Source organism: Aquila chrysaetos, chromosome 9, assembly GCF_900496995.4.
Source record: "Aquila chrysaetos chrysaetos chromosome 9, bAquChr1.4, whole genome shotgun sequence".
NCBI lineage: Eukaryota > Metazoa > Chordata > Aves > Accipitriformes > Accipitridae > Aquila > Aquila chrysaetos.
Window position 1 is genome coordinate 35,475,165 of NC_044012.1, and position 24,627 is coordinate 35,499,791.

The window sequence follows — 24,627 nt, forward strand, 5'->3', positions numbered from 1 at the left end:
CTATGCAGGGAGGCCGTGTCCCAGAAAAGGTCAGGTTTTAGCCCCACGTGTGCAAGGTGAGCTGCTAAACACGAGGCAGGCAGGACCCTCGCTCATATTTTTAAACTATGAAGCTGTACATTTTTGGTAGAAAATTCCGATTAGTTTAAAGCCTTTTTTTAAATTAACAGCTCAAAGCATGTTAAAAACAGAAGGAAAGAAATTAACGTCCTTTTACATCTATAGAAAATCTTCAGCAATTTTAAGTACAGCATCAGTCCCTTCACACTCTGCAGGTGGGGGGCCTGTACCCCTCAGTAAGATTTTTCTTAAGCCACATCTGTTGGTTTGCATACCTGGGTGATACAGATTTGTAAGGTCTGACATGTCTGATTGCTTAATATGGAGGAGCTGGGGCTGGGAGGCAGCTCAGGGCGAGTGATGGGGCCCAGCTGCTCAGGGCGGAGGAATAAAGCCCCTGAGAGTTTGCAGTAAATGGCTCACAGCCGGCTGGGGGTTGATGTGTTTGTGCCATCTCTACCTTGACTGGCTGGATCCTGCACAACAGAAGAGGGGAGGTACGGAGCAAGCGTGGCTTGGAGATGTAGGAGAGCATGTCCGAGGGAAATGGTACAGGTAAAGCTAAATGTGTGTTGTATAATTTCTATACATATATTAAGTGTGAGAGTAGGGGTGAGAGTGACATAGGAAAAGGGAAAGTGATCTGGAAGTGCAGAAAGTAAAGGACCCGAAAATGAAGTGGCTCTACTTCTTCAGGGTAGATTTTTTTTTTTTTTTTTTCTAGAAGTGTGGAGTCTTCCTTTAAAGAAAACTTTTAAGAAAATTACTAATGTTAAAAAAAAAAAATAAATCTTTTTTGCAAAAGAAGTTCCCCAAGTATCTAACTCTCAGATAAGAGAAAATCTTTAACAACTGGTTTCTTAGCACTTCAGGTACTTTTTTTCTATAAGCTCCACAGTGGGTTTCAGTGATATGTTTCTTCTTGTATTTGTTGTCACGCGGTTCTTTCTGGGGTTTGGTCACTGGTTGCTGTAGCAGTGACAGACCTGACCGCTGCTCCCTCTCTTGAGTGCTCCAGAGTAGTGGAGCTTCTTCGTCCTCCTGGGCGTTCAGGGTGCTTCAAATGAGATGTATCCTGACTGGGAACAGGGCAGAAACCTGCTCTGGCCTGGGATGACATGGCCACAGCTCTGCCCAAGCAAAGGGGTGCCCGGGTGCTGAGAAGTTGCAGAAACCCCCACATTTCACCGCCACCTCCTTGTTCAGTTCTGATAAACTAGAAAACCACTTTTGGCAGATTTCTTCTGCCGCTGGGTGCCCGGGGTGCTGCTGCTGCAGCGTCACCTGGGGCTGTGTAACATATTTTCTCCCTTAAACTGCTCCAGAGCAGCGAGTGCCATGTCCCATTTAGCAGCCTGGAGTAATTGCCATTTCTTTGACTGCCTTAGGGTGGTAAAGCTCTCGAGGGTTCTGGGAAACGCTGTGGAGGGGAAGTCTGGGGCTGGGCTCAATGCTGCAGGCTCCGGCAGAGCTCGGCTGGAAGCTGCGGAGCAGAGCGGGAAGGCTCTTTGGGCTATTCCCCGTGCAGAGCCCAGCAAGGCTTTTGCTGTGTTTGTGTGCAATTTATGTACATAAATCTTCTATAAAGCAGTGGGTCTGTTTCCCTCCTCTCTGTTACTGGTGTCGATAAAAGGAGATTTCTCTCTGCTGCTTTTGAAAGAATTTCCACCTCTTATACAAGGGCAAAATTTTTCTGTCCTCTTGATTGTGGCTGTAAAGGTGATTGGGGCTGTGAGGAAAAGGAAAAGCCTTGGGGGGAGTGGTGGTGGTGCATGGAAACAGAGGAAAAAAGCTACAACAGCAGCACCGAGAAAGCACCGCACTTATCTGTGTAAAGCAGGACCTCGGCAGGGCTGAGCCCACCCTGGGATGGGGGATGCTCCTGCGCCCCTGGCTGGGTGGCTCTGGCCGTGGTGGAGCTGAGGAGGCTGATGGGGAACCGTGCCCTGATATGTCCTGAAGCAGCTTTCTGGGCGAGATGGTGCTGTAAATCTGTGGCATTGTAAATCTGTGAACAAGGAGCTGCTCTTTGGCTCCTGACTCTCATAAAGTGCACGTGGCCGACCTGGAGCATCACTTACTGAGTTTAAACACTGCCAGGCTTGCAACAGGCAGTGTGGCAAGTGGCTTTGGAGAGTTTCTCCTTTTTATGGCTTGCACAATCATTGGAGGTGCATCTCTCTCTCCTTCTGGTCGCTGCCTAGGAAGAGGTTCTGGTTTTCCTCTGTCTGCATCTCCCCCACGTGAACAGCCCCCACTTTGGGCATGCCCACGGCCACAAGGAAAAGCCTTTGGGTGCTCAGCCTCCCCTGCTGCTACTTCTGCTTCTCCAGTAGCATCTGCCTGTGCTGTCACTCGTTCCTCTGGAACACTGCTGCCTCCAAATCCTGCCTCCATCCTTCCTTCCCACCCACATGATTTTCTTGGGGCCCAAGTATCCAGTGATGGGAATAACCTGGATCTGACAGAGCTCTGGGGAGATACCCGAGTTCCAGAAACTGCCGAGCACCCGACAAAGCCTGGCGCAACTGAAATGCGCTTTTCACTTGGGCTAAGCTTGCGGACAACTGGTGTGTGAAGCATGTCAAACATGGGGGCATCTCCCTGACTCCTAAACAATTTATTAATGCTGCAAATACATTCAGCTAGTCTTTTTATTTGGGTTTCTTTTTTCTGGCATAAATCTGTTACCTGAAGCCCCAAAGCTGCTCTCATCACCTCGGGCTTTGGTCAACACAATGTGTCTTCCCACCTGGAAGTGCCTGGGAAAAGCAGCGGCCCCTCTCTGTCAGGGTGATGGGCACCCATGGAGTCATGTTTTCTGCCTTATGCTGCCAAAGGATCCCACCCAGCTGGGTCTGTTGTGTGTCCCTCTCTCCGCTTGGTGCAATGTTTTAAGAGACAATTTCTTTTGCTCGGTGGGGATTTGGTGCCAGGACTAACACCAAATAACCAGGCTGCCTCTGAGCAGATCGGAGGCATGCGCGGTGTCATTCCCTGTCCCCAAGGCACGGTGGCCGCAGGGTGGTCTCGGGGGTCATCGCCTAATGAACTTCAGCTCTTTGGCATTTGGGAAGGTACAAAACTTCTGTTCAAAGCGTCTGTTAGCGCCCAGCTATAACCTACTTCCATCGCTGGGACAGGCTGTCCCTTTCCCTCCCTCTGCAACGCTGCCCATCCTGCCTTCTGGTTGTCCCTTTGGTACGCGTTGGCTAGTGGTACAATACTCGTGTTAGGGGGTGACCATGCCTCTGCTTGTGCTTACTCCGTGTAAGCTCTTTCCAAGTGTTTCACCTGCTGTCCGGCTGGGAACAAGGTTGCTGAGACTGAGCCAGGTCCCTGGGAGCTCATGGGCTCAGGTGGGCACCAGGAAACCTGCAAGGGGAAGAAGACAGTCAATGCCTAATAATTGGGCAGACTGCAGGGTTTTCAGTGTTAGATTTCTCAATTTACCGACACAGCGCTACCTAAGGAGGCCAACGGTTGTGCTGGATTTCAGCTCCCGGTATGGGGCTAATCACTTTGACTGTGGTGTGTGATGACTGCATTGCTCCCTGTATAAAACAGCACTTCAAGTTAGATGCTCCTCTAAAGCATCCTCAGGGCTCCAGCAAGCCTCCTGCTTGTTATTTTGATACACAATGGAAATATTCTTGCTTTTTAGTTGGCTGCAGTCAGTCATTAGATTTTATGGCCCATTCGGGAAGGTGAATGCCTTCTCCCAGCTCTCCTCTTTAACCTCTCTTCAATCTCTCTGCTGATGGCACATTCAGCAGCTCTCTTTCCACTGCCCACAGGCAATTGCTGCTGAAATTATATATCTTTTACTACAACCTTTTGAAATAAATGGTTCTGTTTTAACTGTTAAATCTTTATGGCTGTCCTTTAAGCATCAGAACGAAGGAAAAGTGTTTTGTTTTGTCAAGATTATTTAAAAGGGGGGAGGAACACAAGTAATCATCTTAATTTCTCAGGTTATTGTGAATAGTGGGTTGTTTGGGAGTTTTTTGCTAGTTTCTACAAATAAAACACTTTATCTCTCAAATTCCCTGTTGATGCAATGCTGTGCCTTTATTCCTCTAAGTGACCACGGGCCTCTCTTAGCACCAAAGGGGTCTTTTCTACTTTTAAAATCTTTGTAGCAGCCCCTGTGATGCTCTTGAAGCAAATATCAGAGCAAAACAGACAGGCAGGACATGGCTAAGTTTGAAAAGAGTTTCATATGTTCTGAAGTATCTGTCCTTAGGCATGTCTCTGGAGCAGGAGCTGTGATGAATTTCAAATCAGATCTCCACAGGTCTCTTATTTTCCAAATAGGGGTTTTTTTTTGAAAGCTAAGGAAATACCTTTTTTTTTTTTTCATAGGAAAAGCTTGTCAGAGGGATACAATAGCTTTCCCACATCTAGTATCTGTATGCAGAGCAAAGGATGTGAAAGATAGATGTCAGGAGATCTGCTTTAGTCAAGAACTCTTATCCTCTCACGGTACCTAAGGTGTTCCTGATCCCACAAGAAATACATAAAGATCAGTGAAACATCACGGGCACCCACAAATACTGATTTGCATTAATCGTATTCTGATTTCTACTTGGGTGTTTTCCCTCCTCCTTTCCCCAAGTGAAGCACAACATTGTCTAGACTTGGCTGGTGAAGCATGTGCCCTTTTGGGTTCGCCTGAGTCCTGTGGGCCAGCAAACCTCATGGGAAGGGGGCCCTTGGCTGATTGCCATGGTGTTGTATATGTCAGGCTTCTTTCAGCAGCTTCCCCCCCCCCCCCCCCTTCTCCTTTTCTCCTGTTTCTATTGCCACCCATCTCTACCTATCCCTTAATTCTAGCTGCCCTTAGCGCAAAAGAGACAAGAGGGCTCCTGGCTGGTGGCTTCCGCTGCCGTGCGGGGTCATGGCAGGGTTGGCTGATCCCAAGTGTCCTGCCCTGTGACCCTGAGCGGGTCCCCCCCCCATCCAGGGGCAAGGCTGGGCATGTCCCTGCCCCAGTCCCAACCAGCCCTGTGCCTGCTGAGCCTCAGATGCCTCTAAGCATCGTTCCAGGAGGGATGAGGCAAAGCCCTATCGCAGCCATTGTCTGAGTGACTGCAAAGGGCCGCTAATGGAAGGAGCCACAAATGCACGCAAACTCCTGTGCTGAACTAGCATTCTTGCACAAATTAAATTACAAGTAGGAATAAGCCTAATTGTACCAGACAGCGATAAGTATAGCTCTACTGTCAGGAGACAGCCGGCTTGTCCTGGGCAGGGGAAAGTTGCTTCTGTCCTCTGGGAGGGGACTTGTGTGCACTGAGAGCTCCTGGGGGGTGCATGTGGGATAATGTGCATTGCTGTGAGGCAGGAGATGGGTATTTAGGGTGCTCCGATGCAGCACACCCGTCACAGAGCCCTCGCACCAGTGTCCGTGCACGCTTCTGACTGCTCCCACGCACGGGGTGCGGCTGCGCGGAGTATCATCAGCCACTGGTGTGGGTCAGGACCAGGGTATTTCTTGGAAGCCAGTGGATCTGGGATCCCAGACCTTTGTTGTAACAGCCTAATTTCTTTCCAAAGGCACATTGCCACATTAACTGAATATCTCATGCTCTGTCCTGTATCTTCCTCAAGAAGCCTCTGAGAAACACGATGCTGCTGTCAGATGTGGGTGACCAGGGGCTGCTGGTTGTGCCCAATCTCACGCAGCATCTCCAAGCCAAAGGGTCATTTGCTTGCCCGCAGTCTCTGTCCTGCTCCCAAGCAATGTAGCTGCCCGTTCTCAGGCCAAAACAGGGACAACAATGTCAGTTTTGAGCCTCCTGTCCAGTGACAGCTGTCTTCTGACAGTTCAGTTGCAATGGGTTCAGGTCTGAATCAGCACTGAGGCTTTAGAAACCCCAGACTCAATTGACTGAGGATTTGCAAGAACTAGACCCTAGTCTCCTCATTCAAGCTTTAATAACATAGGGAATTAGTGGTAAAGTATTGGATGATTTAAAAATAATAAAACATTTCTCTAGTGAAGCTTAAAAAAAAAAAAAGGCATTTGATTGTACTTCGATTAAGCACAGAGAGAGGCTGTATATAAAACATCCCTTTGGACATCTTGCTGCTATAACCACCATAATAAAAGTTTGGTTTATGTAACAGCTTGCAATCTATGTAATGCACTTTGGTCTGCAGTGTGGACATAGAGCTGAGCTGTGTTGTGATTGCCAGGAGCTGTTGTAATCTGTTATTCTGAGGACACAAGGGGTAAATAAGAGCTTTTCTGTAAAGCAGGGAGACTTTTCAGTAAGACCTTTAATAGAGCAGTGAGATTTTTTGCCATATATACCTGGGCATCATTGCAAACAGGAAGATTTACTGGTAGCTTCAAGCCAGAAGGTTCATGAGCAATTTATTTCCAAAGCACTGTGCTACTGCATACGTTTGTTCTTGGTAAAGGAAAACCGTTTAGGGTTTTTTCCTTTTTCTTTTTTTCTTTTTTTCCCAGGTCTGATGCTGTTCTGTCTGCTGCAGCTTCAGCTTCTAAAGCAATATGACATAACTAGCTGCTTAGGATCCAGGGAGTAGAAAGTAGAAAGGAGTCATTAAAGTCGAATCCTGAGAAATAATTAAATTCTCCAAGCTGCTCCACAAACTAGGCTACTGTTTATTTCACATGCCTATGACATAAAGAGGCATAATCCTTCCAGTCTGAATGGGGCTTTCGTTCTTCACCCTTCATCAATCCACAGGAGAGTAGAGCAAGAGAAGGATGTTCCTCTTGGGTCTTTGCCTTGTGTTTCCAGTAGTGAAGCCTTCGTCTTCCAACAGAAGCCACTTACTTTTAACCTTGATGGAAACTACCATGGGTAAGAATCACCACAAAGGCAAAATATGAGTTTTGCCACCAAGAACAAGTTTCATAGTAAACATATTTAACCAATGCTCTCCCTGCAGGCTTCAAGCAGGGAGGACTGATCAAGTGGGTTAAACTTTCCTTTGGTTGTAGGTTTGCTGAGAAGGTCTAGAGGAGGCTGTGGAGAAAGCAGCCTTGCAAGTATTGATTGGTCTGGATTTGATGCACTGGAATAGCTTTGCTTGAGAGATACAGTGTTTTCCCATTAGGGCATTAACAGGAAAGCTGAGCAGCACTGGCAGCTGTCCTTAGGTTGTGCTTAGCTCTGCTAAGGGACATGTTAGCTTTGTGGGCAATGTACTTCCAAGAGATGAATTGTTTATAGCAAGAAAAAGCCCTGAATTTGCAACACTGGCTCCAAAATATCCTTGGGTTTTGCTGACATTTCAAAACGGGTTCCATGGTTGCCAGCTGGGCTTTGTAACCAACTGGGCCAGGGAAAACTTCTAGACATGCAATTTGGTAAGTGTTCAGCTCTGAATCCTAACATGTGGCTCAAACACATCTGAAAGGTTCTTTGCTTACTGAAGAAAAAGTTGAATTTGAAAATTCGGGCTCCTAAATCCCATTATATAGGGTAAGCATCTGGGACTGTATCTGTATGAATGCAACAATGGCCTTAGGCTAATGGCTGATTTTCCTCATGAAGATCTTAGAGGGAAGAAGATGCAGGTCAGGTGAGGAGCAGAAGAAATAAAATATAAAACAAGACTAGGAAGAGCATCAGGAGACTGTTCTCCGTCCTTTTGCACCAAGGTGGCCAGCCATGCCTGAGCTGGTCCTGAGAGCCTCTTGGTCTGGTGGTAGGGATCCCACAGCCTTCCCAGGCAATGGGGTTGAATACTTCACTATTCTTACAGCTTTCCATAATGTCTACCTCACACCTTCTGTTTTAATGTCCTTTCTGCTTGTCCCATCCTCACGAACAGTTTCTTTCCCGTCTCTTCTTTTCTGGTAACATTTTCCCTTGAAAAGAAGGGTATGATCAGTCTTAAGTCCTTTCCCATAAAACATCTGAATGCTTTTTGTTGCTGTCTGTTGAACACCAAGTAATCCCTGTCTCTCTAGAAATGAGATTCCCAGAACTAGAAGGTGAAGGGCACCAGGATTTATCCAGAGTTCAAACCCAGGACTCTCAGCACCTTAAATAACTGTTGCCCTCCAAGAGGAGCAGCCAGGGCCAAGAAGAGAAAACTGAACTCGGTGGGGAGCGGGGAATAGCACTGCAGTCAAACCCCATTTATTAGGGACTTCGAGGAGCTGGCAGGATGTATATAAGGAGGAGCTGGGCAGAGGAAGAATTTGGGGGTAAACCCAGAAGGTGAACAGCGTAGAGAGCAGAGCAAGGACCTGAGATCAGGGCAAGCATCCCCGATGCAGCATGTGCTCTTTGCAGGTGGGGGGTACTGTAGCACAGCATGTAGCTGAGGCCTGTGAACTCATCACCCATGACTCCACGATGGAAAGCATTGCATTAGAAGCTTTACTGACCTTGCCAGCAAAATGCCCCAGATGTCTGGGCCAGGTCTCTAGAAAGGCTGCCAATCGACATCATATGTTGAAAGAAGACATATGGCTAGATTTATAGATATGTAAACATATAGATATATGGCTGAGATGTTCTGCCGTTACTAAAGTGCCTATCTGCCTCTGTAGGGTACGGTCTATGCGTGCATATAACGGATTACTGGCTTTTGAAGTATGCCACGCAATTTGCTGCCTTCCTGACTGACAGAAAGCACAAACGCTTATTAAAGCATTATAAAAGCAGGTCAAAGGTTTCATGGTTTTCCTAAGCCAAAGGACAGTCTGTTGTGTTTAAAGAATGTTAAAATTAGTACTTTTTTCCACTGGAAAGCTCCATCAAATGCTGGTTTGTAGCTTTTAATATTTTTTTTGCTTCTTGTTTTTTTGTTGGGCTCTTTTTTTTTTTTTTTTTTTTTTGAGTAAACCGACTATGTTCTACTTCTTATTAATTAACCTCTGGACTTCTTTTCATTGCTTAAACAAGACAGTGCATGAAAGGATGTCGATGTTATTAAAAAGCAATGGGAACAAGGATGGGAATGCTGCTAGTGAAGAGACAATTGCATTTTAGTTTGCTTTACGTGGCAGTCTGGCCCGTTCTACTTGGCTCGTTATTACAAGATCTTGATTAAGGCTTTGCTGTATTGGGGAGGCTTGCAGCAAAGCTAAGCCTGGAGAACGTGTGCCTCTTTTGTACTGTTTTATAATTCATGGGTGTTAAACACAGTTCTGTGAGAAGCGTACGATGCAGCAGGGAGGCAGAAGCGGCCAGTGTTGTGTGATGTGGTGTGTGCTTGCATCTGCTTGGTGGCAATGTGGCTGTGAGCTGACTTATTAAATGTTGTAGCCATCAGTGACGTCACTATAGTGCCAAAGGACTCCAGCAGTAGATTAAGATGACCTCATGTTTCACAAACTTGGAAAAAAACAGCTCTCTTACCCAGGAGAAGACAAAAAACAAGGCATGCCTGCAAGCAAGGGAGATTAAGGAAACTAGAAAATAAATCCTGCTCATCTTCTTGGAGCAGAGTTGTATTGGAAAAAATACAGTAGGGGGGAGAGCAGGTCCTGATCTTATAGGGTATATTCATAGGCAAAGGGAGGATAGCACAGCTGACTTGGGTTTGCTTAGAAGGAAAAATCCCCAGGCAGTAGGGACAGCATGGACAAAAGTGTGAGCACGATTGTTTGAGAGCCTAGCTAAGGAAGAGACAGGCTGGTTTCACGGCCAGCTGGAGGAGGGAGCGGATTTCTTGGTCCTAAATGAGTAATAAAAGACAAAGCAGGGTTGTCTGTGCAAGCCTTTGAAATAAAGACAAGCAGTTTATGTTTGATCTGATATACAGAATTCAGCAGAGAGCCGCTCGGAGAGGAGCGCAGAGAGATGGTCAAAGCGATAGGCTTGGAAAAAGACCTCTGAAACAGCATTTGATACAGGTACCTGCAGGAGCGTGATTGGCAGCGAGAGATAAAAGGGCTTTACAGCAGAGGAGAAGCAAGCTGGGGAGACCTGCAGCTGAGCGGGAAGCCAGGGAAAGCTGCATTTTTCAGGTGGTATGTGGGAGAAATCTGCAAGATTTAGACCTTAGAGTGAGTTAGGTCTAAGCTGTGTTGTTAGTGGGCTCAAGTGGGATGAGCTCTGAGGGGAGATGGCTGGTGCCGCCTTGGGCTGAGGAGCTGGAACTGGCAGACGGATGTCCGTGAGATGCTGGAGATCCTTCGTGTGTGATTATGCAGAGAACAAGACTCCTGTGGCCAAGAGCGCTGCAAAGATCTCTGCAGCATCCCTCTGCTCCGGAGCCCTGCCCTGCAGGAAAATACTGGTTTCCCCACTCCTGACTTTGGCTTCCGTCCTTTCATACGAGGTATTGAAGAAATGTCAGTAGGTTGGTTTTTCAATCAGAGAACAAGGAAGCAAAAAAAGCTGTATACTCCCAAGCCATCTGTAAATGCCCTGTTCCTCTTCATTTTTACTCATGGAAAAGAAAAATTTCTAAAATTGCCATGAGTAATACTTAACATTTACACAACTAGGTGTCTACTATTGGTCTCGGAAAAATGATTGATTTTTTTTTTTATTATCATTGGTCACCAACAGTCCTAAATGTAGGCAAGCAAATAAGTAGCTTCTGGGTGATATTAATTACAAGCGAGCAAATTAGATTCCAGTAACTGATTTTTCCCATGGCTACCAAAGCTTCCAGGAGAACAGCAGGATAATATCACAAATGTCCTCATTCTCACACTTCACAGCATAAACTGATTCACCACTTGGGCTCAGCAAGAAGCCCGTGCTATGTGGCTGCCCCTTGGGAATGCCACGTGTGCCATTGAAGTGGCTGCTCCCGGAGAGGGGGCACCGCATCGGCCCAGGCCCCCGCTCCGCTGTGGCACTGCAATTTCTGTCTCCTTGGTTGATAGGGCAGAAAATTATCCTTTCTCAACTTGCTGAAACATGAGCATCTGCAGTGATGTAACAGGGCAGAAGAAGTTGTAGAGTATCTACTGATAAGAATTGCTGCATATTTAATGCAAAGGATATTTTCAGTATAGCTGTGTAATTGGGAAATTAAATCGTCTGAATGTTGTCATACATGCTAATTATACTAAAGACGGCGAGAGGAAAAATTTTCATCTTGCACGTAGCATATATAGTTAGAAGATAATGACATTTTAGACTCACGCTCACCATCTTGGTGCACAAAGTTGAAAATATTTTAAGTACATGTATTTTGGTTGGAATGCATGTGGAAAGAAAACAAATATAGTGTACTTGTTTACAGTTTTTTTTCAAACACTGACAATAACAGGCAGATCAGGGAAATGTGAACTTGCAAATCAGCTTTACTAGCATTTCTTGTTTTGCATAAAAGTTTTGTGCTAGAAAAGACTATAGGTATCACAATAAACACATCTGCTGTGTCTGTCAGTTTTCTTGTTCTTACTTACAGATGATTGCAGTTATCTGTATTTTGTTGTTGTGTAAAGCAAATATTTTGGCTAAAATGTGTTGAAATGCTGTTTTAACTGAGTCATTCATTTGCAACAAATGAAGCATAAAGAATGCATTTTGGAAGCTACACTTAACAGAATTAAAATCATCACGCTGTTCCTTCCTTAAATAAATTCTATTTAGTAACTCTCCTGTGTAATGAATGGCATGAAAACTCCATCTACCCCCGAATTGTTCTTACGACACGATTGTGGAGTTAAACCTGTGCCATTGAGGTGTGGGTTGTTTTTTTTTTTATTGACTGAAAGGGAAAGAGAGAAAAAATATTCGCAGTTCAGTTTGTTCTAACTAGGTTCTTCATATTGCCTAACTCTGCTCTCTGCAGCTGTAAGGAGCTGATGGCAGCCATATGATCTGCCTCGTTATATTGTGCATAGCTTCCACCTTCCCAGGAAGAGATGTACTTTTATTACATTCATTTGGTTAGAGTGATGTCAGCATGATCACTCATATGCTTAAAGTTGAATACATACCCTACAACAGTCTGAGGGTTTAGATCTTCTCTGATATTTCTTTGGGCCTTGATGATCAAGCAGTGTTTTGTTGGAGGAGGAAATCTCATGCAATAAATTTAAACTATTAAAGAATCTCTCCCTGCTGTTTGTACATGGCATGGTTGTAGACTTTTTTGGTATTGTAATTTATGACACCTTTTGATTAACACATAGAAATCTGCCATATTGTCTCATAAGTGCTTGCTAAAAATGTTTATAAATATGTTGGGAATTACTCCGAATAGCTTTAGGGCATGGACAAAGCCTCTGCTCATCCAGTGTATATCATTATTCACATCGTAGGTTCTTGTGGTGCAAGACTGACTCTGAGGTGCTGTCACAACACAGATGCTAATAACCAATACCTGGGCAGATGGTGAAACAGAGCAGGTATTGACAACTGCAGAAGTCAGAGGCTGGAAAATTCAGTGGGATTTGGCCACCTAAAAACTCTGCGGGGTTTGTTTGTTTTCTTTGAAAATCTCGGCCAGATCTGCAGAACCGTTCAACTCCTCCCCTGCACGTGGCTCTGCTCCAGTCCCAGTTGGAGGAAGGTGCACGGATCACAGCCCTGGACCCGAGCCCACGCCAAAGCGGTTGGGATGCGAGTAAGAATCCTGAGCTGTGAGCTGAGGTGCTCCACTGAGCAGGACCAAGGATGCTGCCCATCCCACCGAATGTCCACTAGCTGAAACGTTGCCCCCTGAAGCTGATTGCTCCGGGCCCTGCGTCAGCAGGGGAGAGCAATGGGTGCCCTCCTCACCCCCACGCACACCTCTCCTTTTGCTGCGTGTAGAGGGGGCTAAGGCAGCACTTGGGCATTTCAAGTTGCAGACAAAACTGTCCTGACCACCCAGGAACTAAAAATCCCCCCGTGCAGGTGAGCAACCCCGCTTCCAAGAAAGCAGGGAGTCCATCCAGCCCTTGCTAACTGAGCCCAGTGTTAAAAGCTCATCTCCTGGGGACCGGTTCCCATCTGCCACAGAGCAACTGGTGCTAAAGGAGGCTCAAAAATCTCAATTTGGGCAGTGCTGCTTGTGAGTCCTCGCTCTCATTATAATAGCTGCAGCTACCCTAACACTACAGTCCTCCCCAATGGTGGTTGTTACCAGGAATAGATGATACCAGACCCTATTTATTTTTATTTTTTTTAAATTGCTTGGGGCTATCTGACTATCTGCTCCACCAAAATCTGATCTATCCCAATCGGGGTGAACTCCTTCCTGCTATGCTGGAGGCAGGAGGCTGTGCAAAGGAGAGCTGGTGGGAAGCTGGGCTTCTGCATGGTGCTCCTCAGTGGGAGGATGGAGCTGGCAGCTTGGGTCGAGCCTGCTGCAGTGAAATGTTCTACAAACACCCAAACCTCTGCAATTACAGCCTCTGCCTGTATATAATACATGTACGTGACAAATGGCTGTGGGAAAAGTATTCTCTTGCAATAGGCAAGTTTTAGTATGTTCTACATTTGGTAAAAATGGGTACGCTCTTACATTTCATGCCACAGGAAAGAATCTAAAAGGATTAAAGTACATTTGACATGGAGCAGCATCTTCCATTTGCCCTGCTGTCAATCTGCTTAAAACACCTGGTCTGATGGAAACCGTGAAAATTTTGTCCCTGATGTGCTGCTGTGAGAGGATGACCTAGGAGGTGAAGATAAAATGGTAGCATGTGCCCTAAAATCTTGACCCCTTGAAGTTAAGAGCAAAACTCTTCCAGCTGGAGTGGGCTTAGACTTTATCTTTGGTCCAACAGCTCACAGGCTGCCCATGATGAACCTTTATTCTTTGTTGCCCTCATCTGCAAAACAGGATTAAAGGTCAGGGTGAAGCGTGCAACATCTTCCAGAAACACGAGGAAGGTAGCTGAGGTAACCTTGTCGCTACAGGACGATGTGGCCAGTGCAGGAGAGGTGGCACGGTGGATATGGTGTAGGACCAAGCCCTGGAGCTGCGGGCTGCCCAGCACAGGGACCAGGCTAGAGCGCAAACTGTGCCACATAGAGGGAGAGAGGCTTTTTTGTGCTGAGCAGTCATAAAAGAGCCCGAAACCCCTAGAAAGCATTTCCAGATGCTGAAGTATTTGTCAGTGATAACCCTAAACCCATTTCATGTCCTTTACTGAGGTTAGGGAACTTGTGCTGGCAGTTTTCACCCTGTCAGGGCTGTCACTGCAGAAGCTGCTGACCCCGAGGGCTGTAGGCTTGTCCTAAACTCCAGGATTTTGAGTCGCTGCTGCTCGCTCCTCCCAGCCTTGTGCCGGCTGTGCTGCCTCTGCCTCCCTCCCAAGGACCACTTTGATCTGCCCACAGTCATGCCAACTGCCAAGAGAAATGATCCCTAATAAGAGATTCTGGAGCTGCTTAGCAGGAAATTACTACGTGTGATGTTGCTAAGCAATGTCAGGCTGGCCTGACTGCCCGGGATAACGCTTCTCTGCTGGAAAACCCGGGAAAGGTCGTGGGGTGTTGGGTGGCCGCTGCTTTCTGCTCAGAGCAGTGGATTCTGGAATAGAGCAATTTAATAATCTTTGTCTCATCGGGGCTGGTGTGACAGTTATCGGAAGCGAGAAAGAGTTCTCTCCCGAGAGCAGCAGCAGCTGCGGGATGGACGGGATGAGACGGGGGCAGCAGGAGATGCACAAAGGAGGAGCGAGTCCTGCAAAGGCGACAGGGACGTACAGAGAGGGGGAACCACCCCCTGGGAGATGGGGGCTTTGCGGCAAGGTGGCTGTGGACATCTTTCCAAAGTGAAATTAAATGGTGAGCGGGAGCTGCCAGCCCTATCGCTCGGCGTGGGGCATGGGGAGCTCCTGCCCTTCAGAACTCCCCTTCCTGCACCTGCGGTACCAGAGGCCAGGCTTTGCTGGGCTTTTTAAGAAACTGAACTTTGCTGTAGAGAGGAGCAAAGCTCTCAAGATAACAGCTCTTGAGCTACAACAGGTAGCTCTAGTTGGTGAGGCTCTGAGCCCTGTAATCCAGGGTTTTTCCCTCCGATTTTGCTGGTGTTGGAGCAGTAATTTCAGCCCAGCTCACGGGGACACAGGGTAGTGCAAACTCGCCTGCGTTCCGGAAGCGAGGTCTCCCTGTCAATTCTCTTTAACCAGTTTCTTCTGGACACAGATTTCTTCTTTTCTCCTCCACTGCTTTGCTCTAGTCCTGCCTGATATTAAATAGCTCCAGAAGCAGCTACGGTTCATTGCTGAATTAATCTATTTGTGCAGAAGGTGTCATATCAATGTCCATTACAATTTTGCCCCAGCAGCATCTAGAAACAATTTTTCATCTCTGCCAATTCTTCATTATTTCCATTTCTTATTTATCTTTTTTTTTCTAAGAGTGCATTTACAGTTTCTGTTTTAAAACAGCTTTAAAGATCATTTCCAAAGCTGTTGAGTATATTAATGTGCTAATAGGAAGTGGGGAACACGAATGCTAAGTATGAAGTACATTTTCATCCTGAACTGGCAGGAGCTGGAGATGTCAGGATGTCCCCTGCCATCTGGCCTGTCAGAGCATGTGGCAGATTCACAGCTCTCATGGGAGGACACGCCGCAGAGGCCATAGGATCCCATTATGCTGTTTATGGGGACAAGCCAGACATTTGTCTTGCTGAAACTGGATGTCAGTCGGAGACGCACCAACCACCCGGCCTTTTCCACGGCACCTTAAAAGGCTCGGAGGATGAGGCAGGTACTTAAATAGATTTTGATGCTCAGAAAGAAGCGTGTGGGAAGGCTGGGGCATTTCAGCCGGAGGCAGATCCAAAGCTGAGATGGGACTCAACCTGCCCTCAGGGACTGAGCCCTCCCCTGCCAGCCGCGGCGGGGAGCGGTGCCGGTGCTCGGCGCTGCGCAGCCCCGCGGCCAGACCGCGCTCTGCCGGCCCCCCCTCCCCGCCGGAGCCGGGACACCGCCTCCCTCATTAGCATCCCTTCCTCCTCCTCCTCCTCCTCCTCCTCCTCCTCCTCCGCTGACCGGGGCGCTCCGCCGGCCGGGCGCAGAGGGGTGCATGGCAGGAGCGCCGGCGGCCCCGGGTAGCAGCAGCAGCAGCAGCCGCAGCCGAACCGCGCTCTGCTCCGCTCCGCGGCGGCGCCTGAAGCAACTTTCTCGCTCCGCGGGCTGCGGGAGCCGGGCGATGTGACCGCGCACCCGCAGCCGCCCCGGCGGCGGAGCCTCCCCGGCAGCGCGGACGCGGAGCAGCGCGGAGCGGAGCGGAACCTCCCCGGCAGAGCGGAGCGGAGCCCCCCCTACTCCCCCGCCTCTCTCCCACCCTCCCTCCCTCCCTCCCTCCCCGGCAGCGCCCGCAGCCCGGGGCGGGAGCGCGGATGCGGCGCGGAGCCCGGCGGCCCGGCGGAGCCCAGCGCGGGGCCGGGGCCGGGCCCTGCCGGGGCGGGCGGCGGGAGGCGCGGGGCGCGGGGGGATGCTGAGCCCCGCCGCCCGGCACCGCGCCCGCCGCCGGGAGATGCTCCTCGTGGTCGCCCTGTGGCTGGCGTGGCAAGAAGCGCCCGCGGCGCCGACCCCCGCGGCGGAAGACATCACCCGGGGAGTTGTGAGTTATCCGCGACACCCCCCCCCCCCCCCCCCCCCCGGCTCCTCTCCGCTCCCACCCCACCCGGCACCCGCCTCTCTGCGTGTCCGTCCCCCCCGACACCCCCTCCACCTGCGGGCATCGCCGGCCCCCGCGCCGCTGGGCGAGCTCCGGCGGCTGGGAAACGCTCCCCGGAGCGCCCCGCTGCTCGGTGCCCCCCCCCCCCCCCCTTTGCAGCCAGTGCCCTCCAGCTTGTACCCGCTGCTCGGTGCCCCTTTACACCCGGTGCCCACTCCCTCCCCCCAGCGCTCCCTACGCGGTGCCTCTCGTTGCACCTGGTGCCCGCCCGGGCCCACGGAAGGGTCCAATTTACCCCCCTTCCCCGCACCCAGTGCCCCCCGCCCCGTACCCACTGCACGCAGCCCTTTTGAAGCCAGCGTCCCCCCTGCCTTGCACCCGCTGTACAGTGTGTCCCCTTGCAACCACTGCATGCCCCCCCCCCCGCGCTCTGTGCCCCCCCGCACCCCAGTGCGGTGGTCCTACTTTCCCCCAGTCCAGCATCTGCGGGGTGATGGCCCCACCAGCGTTCCCACATGGATGGTGATTTCTCAGGCGCTGAGAAAGGGCTGGCCTCTCTCAAGGGCTTCTCTGCCTGCAGCAGAGCCACAAGAACTCCGGCCAGCAAGCCGGCTAAAATGGCACGTTTGGAGTAAGAGCGATCCCGGAGGACCGGGACACGCTCGGGGATGCGTTAGGGGCTGCTCTGCGCTGGCGGCGGGTGGAGGGTTGACTTCATTGCGGTGGTCTGCACAGCGTGGGCATCCTCGTGGTCCTGCTTCTCCGCTCACAGGTGCCCGCTCAGTTTGCAGGGAGGTGACAGGTTTTAGCAGGCAGCGAGGGCTTAGGTCGTGTCCCTGCCAGGTCACGGTGCCGGCAGGTCTGTAAAGCTTCACGCCATCCCCTCTGAGAGGGAAGAGATGGAGGCTTTTCTCCTGGAGGAGGAAAAGTTTCTTGTAGCTGATACCAGCCGTAGCTCAGAGAAGCCCCACGACTACGCCAGACCCCGGGTGTCGGAAAGCTGGCTGTGGCTGGGCGTGGGCGAGCAGTCCTGGGGCTGGACCCGCCAGTTTGGAGAAATTCCCTGAAATTCAGCAAATTTCAAAACGCTGCCTGCGCGCTGCTGTGAAGGAGGGAGGGAGGATTTGCAGCACGGCAGGGTTATCTAACGAGCGGGGCTCGCACGGAGCAGTGCGCCAGGACGCTGCCTCCGCCACCAAGGCTCGGCCGCCAAGCGCGTGCTCTGGCTCGCAGGCTCCTGCTCAAACACCTGCCGGGAAGGACAAAGAGTATCGTTCCCCGTTGGTTCCTAGCAGAATAGAAAATGTGGGGAAAATAAGGTACATCTGCAGCATTATGGTGCATTTGCTTTCCTCTATAACCAAATGTTAAAGCTGGAATTAATATTTCATGCAAACAGCACACGACTTGGTGTATTCTGCCCCAATCAATTTGACTCAAACTTCATCTTTGACCTGCTTTTACCCTTGCTACCGTACATGCTGCACTCAGCTTTTACAGGTTAAATGTTAATACTCGAGGGGGCTTATTAGTTATCGCTGACAACTTTCAGGCATTAAGGTACCTTTTTTTGTCCTGGACTGGATTTGAGCGGTAGCTCAAAACCATGCCGAAGAGCTGTGGCAGTCTCGCAAAGCAAAAGGTGTCGGGAATGGTGATAACGGTGCAGAAGTGAACTGCGTGAGAAAGAGATTAGAGAGTCCTACCTTAAGACCAAGCTCTATTTATGCTGGGAAGTATAGAGTAGAGGATATCAGATGGGTGTCCAGGTGATTTCTCCCCTCCAGTGGGTGTGCTTGCTGGGGCAAACACATGTCTCTGGCTCCAGACGGCGCTAGTGGGATTATGAAGGGGTTGACTGTAAAGCAGGTCTGTGCTTATGCCCTCTAATGAGCAGCAGGGAGCAGAAAATGCCAGGTATTTTCAGAGGTGTTTGTCAGGAAAATAGCACTGTGTGGGAAATCAGAGCTCTAAGAAGAATTATTTGACATCCGCTTTTATGAAGCAACTAAGAAATTAAAGATCTGTGATGCATTTCAACCAAATATTTGAAAACTAGGAAGCATGAAACCATGGCAATAGAAAGCTCCACTAACCTTTGAAAATTATATCCAGCAATTCTCTGCAGTAAATAGAGCACAATGTCAACAGAGCTTTTACATCCCAAATAGTTCCCCCTTGCAGCCGACAGGCCTTCAGCATCGAGCACGACTGTGCCGCCGAACCACATCCTCTGCTCCAGTCCTGCTATGGGTTTGTTTTAAATGAAACAGTGATGCTGGGCCAAATTAAAGTTCAGCAAAACGAAAGAGGGCTATAATTCAAAGGCAGTTCTTGTTAGAGTGCTGCCCAAAGCAATATAATATTGAATGATTCTCCAGATTTCATTACTAGTGGAATATCCTGCCCAGTTTATAAATCTAGCTTGATTATTAATGTTTTTATTGTTCTCCATTAGCTGCTCTAACAAAGAGAGCATAAAATAGCAGATGGAACGGAGCTTGACTTGAGTGTTTCCCTTGAATTTTAGTACGTCGCTTTTGAGATTTACTACTTTGCATTTTGCACTGCTGCCTTTACAGTAAACCCCCCAACCCCTCCTCACCACGGTGCCCAGCGTTCACAAATTGCATCTTTTTATGGCTGTTGGGCCTGAGCGTCTCAGGGGTGCAAGCAGCAAAAACTTTATATACGTTAGTAGTAACCGAGTAATAAGAGCTCTCACTTCGCTGGGCTTCGAACCAGGTCTGAAGGGAGGTCTACCTTCAAGTTTTATTTTTCGGAAGAGCTGGCGCGGTGGAGTCTGTACACCGAAGGTGTTGACCTGGAGACCTGCTGGTTTGTGAAGGAGCTGGCTGTTAAGCAGGCAACTCCTGCCCGCTGGGCTGCGTTGCGGCCCGCTGCGGGTACGGCAGCTGTGCGGTGGGACACCGGGTGCCAGGCAAAATCTGTGGCTTGGGGACGGGCTGATGCCCAAGGCTGAGCGAGTTTGGCCCCGAAGGAGATGCTTTGCCCTGGAACTGGGCTTGCAGGATGGGAGTTGGCAGCGGGGTGGTGGTGGTGGTGGCATCGCCGAGATCATCCCTTGTGGACGTGGGCTCTGGCGTCAGTGGCCAAGGGATGCAGGAGTGCCAGGAAAGTTTTAGTTTGGTTGCAAGAGCGCGGGTGCCAAAAAAAGGCCGTGAGCTGCTTTTTCTTGACTGGGTGGTCAGGGGTGACGGGGAAGGTCTGTGCGTGCCCCCCAGGCGTTTCTCCAGCTGGGGCTTGCTGGGCATTCCTGGGGGCTTGCGTATGAGCAACGCCTCTCTCGATGCCTCTCTCGGCCTCCCGCTCACAAAGCCCGTCTGTGTTGTTCCCAGAGAAGTTGCTCTCTGGGGACGGAGGCATTTGCATTCATCGGTGGAGACCACGGACCCGGACCCGCATCCCCCTCTGCCGCCGTCCCAAGCGGCTCTTTGTTCAGGGCAGGGCCCTCGCCTTTGTGGCAGCTTCTCATTTGAATGACAAGGATGCACTTGTGGGGAGAGCCGGGGTGGCACAGAGCCCTGTGACGCTGTGCCCCCCCCCCAGCTGGCTGCGGTGGGCCTGGGATCAGACAGAGGTTCCTCTGTGTCCCCACATCAGGGAGCGGAGGGGCAGGAGGAGCAGCAATTTCCTACAAGTCTGTGCCCCGCATCTCCCAGGTGCTGAATTTCAAAGCAGAAGCCCGCCCAGGCCTGGGGAACGGGCTCCTCCTTGGTGTTTCTGGGGTGCTTTTCCTGCCTGCGGGAGGGCAGGAGCATCCCGCTGCTGTCGCTGCCAGATGCCCACGTGCAGCTGCACATCCCGGTCCAGCCGCCCTCCCGCTCCCAGCTGCCCCGGGATAAGCCAGGAACCCTCCTAAATTGCTGCATTTAAGCACCTGGGGTCAGGCACGGTGTCCCTGAGACATGGCTTACCTCCTGGTTCAAGGCTTGGGATAATTAGCCCCCTTAAAGTAAAAGCCTTGTATGGAAATAGGCTGTTCCCTCTATCGGGAGAAACTACCAGACTCGTAACCTTCTGTTTCTGCTAATGGGGAAATTAAAAATTGATAATCCCAGTTGGAGCTTCATTCAGCCTTCTAAAATGGCAAGTCTTTGAGGACAAAATGCTCAATAGATTCGCTAAACAATAACGCATTCAGGCCAACAGCATTGGAGAGAGGAGCTTTGCTCGCCCCCTCTGCCATTAAAGCACTTTATTCCCTTCCTGTATGGAGCAGTGGCCATCCCAGGTCTATGAATTCTCTCCAAGAAAGTTAAGCTACCACGTTTAAAAAAAAAAAAAAAATTTAAAAAAAAAAAAGGTGCTGGTTACATTTTAAGGTACCTTTTGAAGCCAAAGTACAATGTAAACTAAATTGGCTTGACAAAAGGCTGACTGGAAGCTTTCAAATAGACAGGCTCCTGTGAAAGCATTTAATCTGGTATTAAAGCCCTGGCTGGTTTGAACTGCTACTTGCCTTTCAGATTTAAGCACCCCAGACCTCCAGATACAGTAATGCAATTTCCTCCTGCTTGGCTGCTGTTGTGGGCCCGGCCGTGTGAATTACCCAGGGTAGTTAAGCTAAATTACCCGCTTTAATGAGACTGCCTTCAGGAAGGGTTCAGAGCAGGCGGGTGAAACCCTGCTGTCACTGGGCACTTGCCCATGGGTGGTGCTGGGGACGGAGCGGGTGAGCTCCCACCTTGGCCTCGCTCTTCATCCTTGGGCACTGCACCGAAGCATTGGGGGGTGGAAGAAGCTCCTGGCTGGCAGGACCCCCCCACTTCTACCTCTGTACCCTCCTTTTGCCCCCCAAAACTCCTGGGGCTCTCACAAGGGAGGTCGCTGTCTGCGTGCGCCCACCTGACTCAACCTGCGATGTTTCGTTGTTTCTCCCTCATTAAATTAAACTGGCAAAGAGGCAATGCGAAACGCAGCGCGTTCCCGTTCCCTGCCTGGCATCGGACCGGGTTATCCTGGTTTGGTGTCCCGGTGTGACTCACCGGTGGGACCACATGCATCAGTCCCGCCGCAGACATGGGGGTGACATGGGTGATATCGTCGTGAAACCGGGGGGCTTGGACGTCTCTGACACCCTGTTTTGTCCCTGCAGGTTCATTAGTGCCGGCGGCAGCTTGCTCTGACTCATTGCCGGAGCCGTGCACTAATTTCTCATTATTTACTCATTGGCAAAAGTGCTGCAGCAATGGGCTGTGCAGCTCTGGGAAAGGTCACGCTGCGGCTGAGGGAACCTTTATTTCTGGATGCTGTGGGAGCAGGCGTGTACCCTGCATGGGTCTCGCGTCCTAGCTGGCCTCGTGGAGGCGACAACGTGGGAGGGAAAAGCCCTCGTATCTCGGGTGCGAATCGCCAGCTGATGGTAAACCTGGGCTGCCGCGTCGTCGCTCTTTAAAGTCTCTTGTTCAGAGTAGAGCTGCACTTGAAAGCCAAGGATTTGCTTTCAAAATAACCCAAGATCTGACAGCAACAGTTCTCAAAATGCTTTCTTTAATCAAAATCACTTTAAATGGGTAGATTTGGGAGTTGCGGAAGCTCTTGCTGCTGTGCGTGTACAGCTGCATCTTCTTTGTCCCAGATTTTTATGAGGATTTTCTCTGATTTCTGGGTCAGAGAATTAAGAGATTTGATGTTATATTAAAAAAATCCACACCAAACCACATATGCAAAGTTAAATCCAGTGCAAAACAAAGCAGACTTGTGGGGGCGAGGGGAAGAAGCTGCTGAAGGACCGGAGAGTTTTAGATGAGTGTAATGAGAAACTGCCTTTGACAATGGATTTGTTCAGAGGAAAGTCCTGCTGTGACTGACGTGGAGTAAATGCTGACATTCACCGAGGAGTGTGGTCTTCAGATGAAACTCTGGCAGTTTGATTAGCCATGATGATTTAATAGAAAAAAACCCGATTAAATCTGAGGAATTTCCTGCATCAGAATAAACCGTGTGCACAGAAAATCATTCTTCCAAGAAATCTGGAGATGATCTACAGCTCCTAGCGAGAATGGTCCGAATACGGTGATTTGGAAAGCGGCAGTATATTCAGGATTTTTTTTTTATATTATTTTTTTAAGAGGGAGTTTCTGCCTGTTGACTGTCAGTGGTCAGGCGGAGTTCTTCACACCAGCTGACATATTATTTCATCCTGACAATATTGATCTTTTGGGTGAACAAAAGCAATTTTACCTGTGTCACAGGGTCCTTGCTTGAAGGTGATGGACATGTTTGGATTATATCGTCTTGTCATTTAACAAACCCCAACTGGCATCTCCTGTGGTTCAGCTCCCAGCTGCTGAAGATAGCCCGACAGCCCAGGCGCTGCCGTTACGTCCTGGGTTTGCTCTGCAATTCGTGTGCCCTACACGGCCCGCTACACACGTCCTTCTTTAAGGATGCAGGACAAAAGGTTCCCTCATCCAAAATACAAGTGGGTGATAAGAGGTCTGGGCTGCTTCATCCACATGTTTATCTTCATTTGCGGAGGTTGCCTGTCCTACACCATGGTGGGGGCATTTAACTCCCATACAGCTTCCCCAGGGCTCCCATCCCAAAGCACCCAGCTCTGGATTTTTCCACTTGCCACCAAATGCCCCTTGCTGGAGATGGCAGACTACCAAGAGATCAAAAGGAAACTGCACGGGCTGTTGCCAGACTGTGGGAATCTCGCTGTTCGAGGCTTTTTTGAGGTTGAAGAAGCAGATCTGAGAGTGGTGCTGGGACCGAGTGAGCAACTGAACCCTGGAGGGGACCTGAATGGGATAAAAAGATGGAAAAGACCAGTGTGGAAGGAAGGGGTTCCCATGAGATCACTTTTGAGGGGAAAGCCTGGAAACACTCATCTGAGGAAGCGTGCACTTGATTGGCAGCTGTAGACTTTCCAAAATACTGTGAGTTACAGGCTATACTGCTTGTTCTCAGGCTTTGACTGTCTACGCATCAGTCAACCCTTCATGAAGATTTGCTTTTCTCGGTGAGAAGTTGTCACATGCCGAAGTATTACTGCTGATATTGTGGCTGAAGTATGTCTTAGGAGATGGATTTTCATGTTTCCCTCAAAGTCGAAGCTGTGACTCCTAGTGCCCTGAGCTGCCGGGTGGCTCTGCTGGGCTCTTCCCCAGCCACCCTGGAGGCAGTGCCTTCTCAAAGGCCTATATAATTACCAAAAACTTGGAGGTCTGCTTGGCTGAAGGGTGTAACACAAGAAAATGCTCCTTTTGTCTTACTGTAGCTCCTGGGAAGTTTGGTTATAGAATCTCAAGGAAAGCACAAGGAGCAAAATGATACCATGACTGCTAGAGACAATCCCACCGCAACTCCAGGTCTAACTACCTATAAGCTCTGGAGTTGATGTATTCAGCCTTTGGGAAAGGATGTCAGGTCTTGTTTATCACTGGGCAAGAGAAAAACAAAGCGGTCTCTCCTGTTTTTCTTGAGCCCACCATGTGAGATCTCCTCCGGAGATATTACATCCACTCAACATTAGTTATGTGCTAGGTGGTGCTTGGCCGAGGCTGTGCCTTTGACAAGGCAGGTGGTGGGGAGCACAGGGAGCTCCCGCCCGCCCGTAGGCTTGTTCCCACCTTGTTACTTGTGTTTACTTTGTCGTTGCTGTTCCTTCTTTGTGCTCATAGTGTCCCTCTGGCACGTCTGCCAGCAGAAGGGCAGTCGGTGATGCTGCTCAAGAAGCATCTTTGCTCCTTTGATAAATTCTCTGTATTAAACTGGCTTTTATTTTTCTTGTTTGTTCTCCATTTTGTTACTGCTTGGCAAATTCCCCGTTGCTCCGTACCAAGCCATGCTGTCTCTACCTTTGCATCCTTCATGTCAGAGATGCATTTTTGTACAAAAGCTAGAGGAAATTGGGTTCACAAAAGGGAAATCCCTCATAGACACGCCTGTGAAATGGCAACATGTTTTTTATAAAGAGGCGCAGCTAAAGGGAGGTAGGTGGTTTGGGACTTCTGCCACGTTTTGTTTATGCTGCAGAAATATATCCTCCAGGTCTGATCAATGAGACTCC

The 24,627-nt window shown here is 49.5% G+C and overlaps 1 protein-coding gene across 4 annotated transcripts in view; it reads left to right on the plus strand.

Moving 5' to 3' along the window:
* Window positions 1-591: 591 nt before the first annotated feature.
* MMP17 (matrix metallopeptidase 17) overlaps window positions 592-24,627 on the plus strand; it is an 83,772-nt gene continuing 59,736 nt past the window's right edge. The window contains exon 1 of one of the 4 annotated variants that reach the window (XM_030025857.1): window positions 592-615. In XM_030025857.1, the coding sequence (XP_029881717.1) occupies window positions 607-615 (9 nt within the window). In that variant the 5' untranslated portion in view covers window positions 592-606. Of the gene's footprint in view, window positions 616-15,647; window positions 15,672-16,340; window positions 16,530-17,094; window positions 17,359-24,627 lie in introns of those variants that run through there. The other 3 variants (XM_030025855.1, XM_030025853.1, XM_030025858.2) reach the window with 3 other exon arrangements.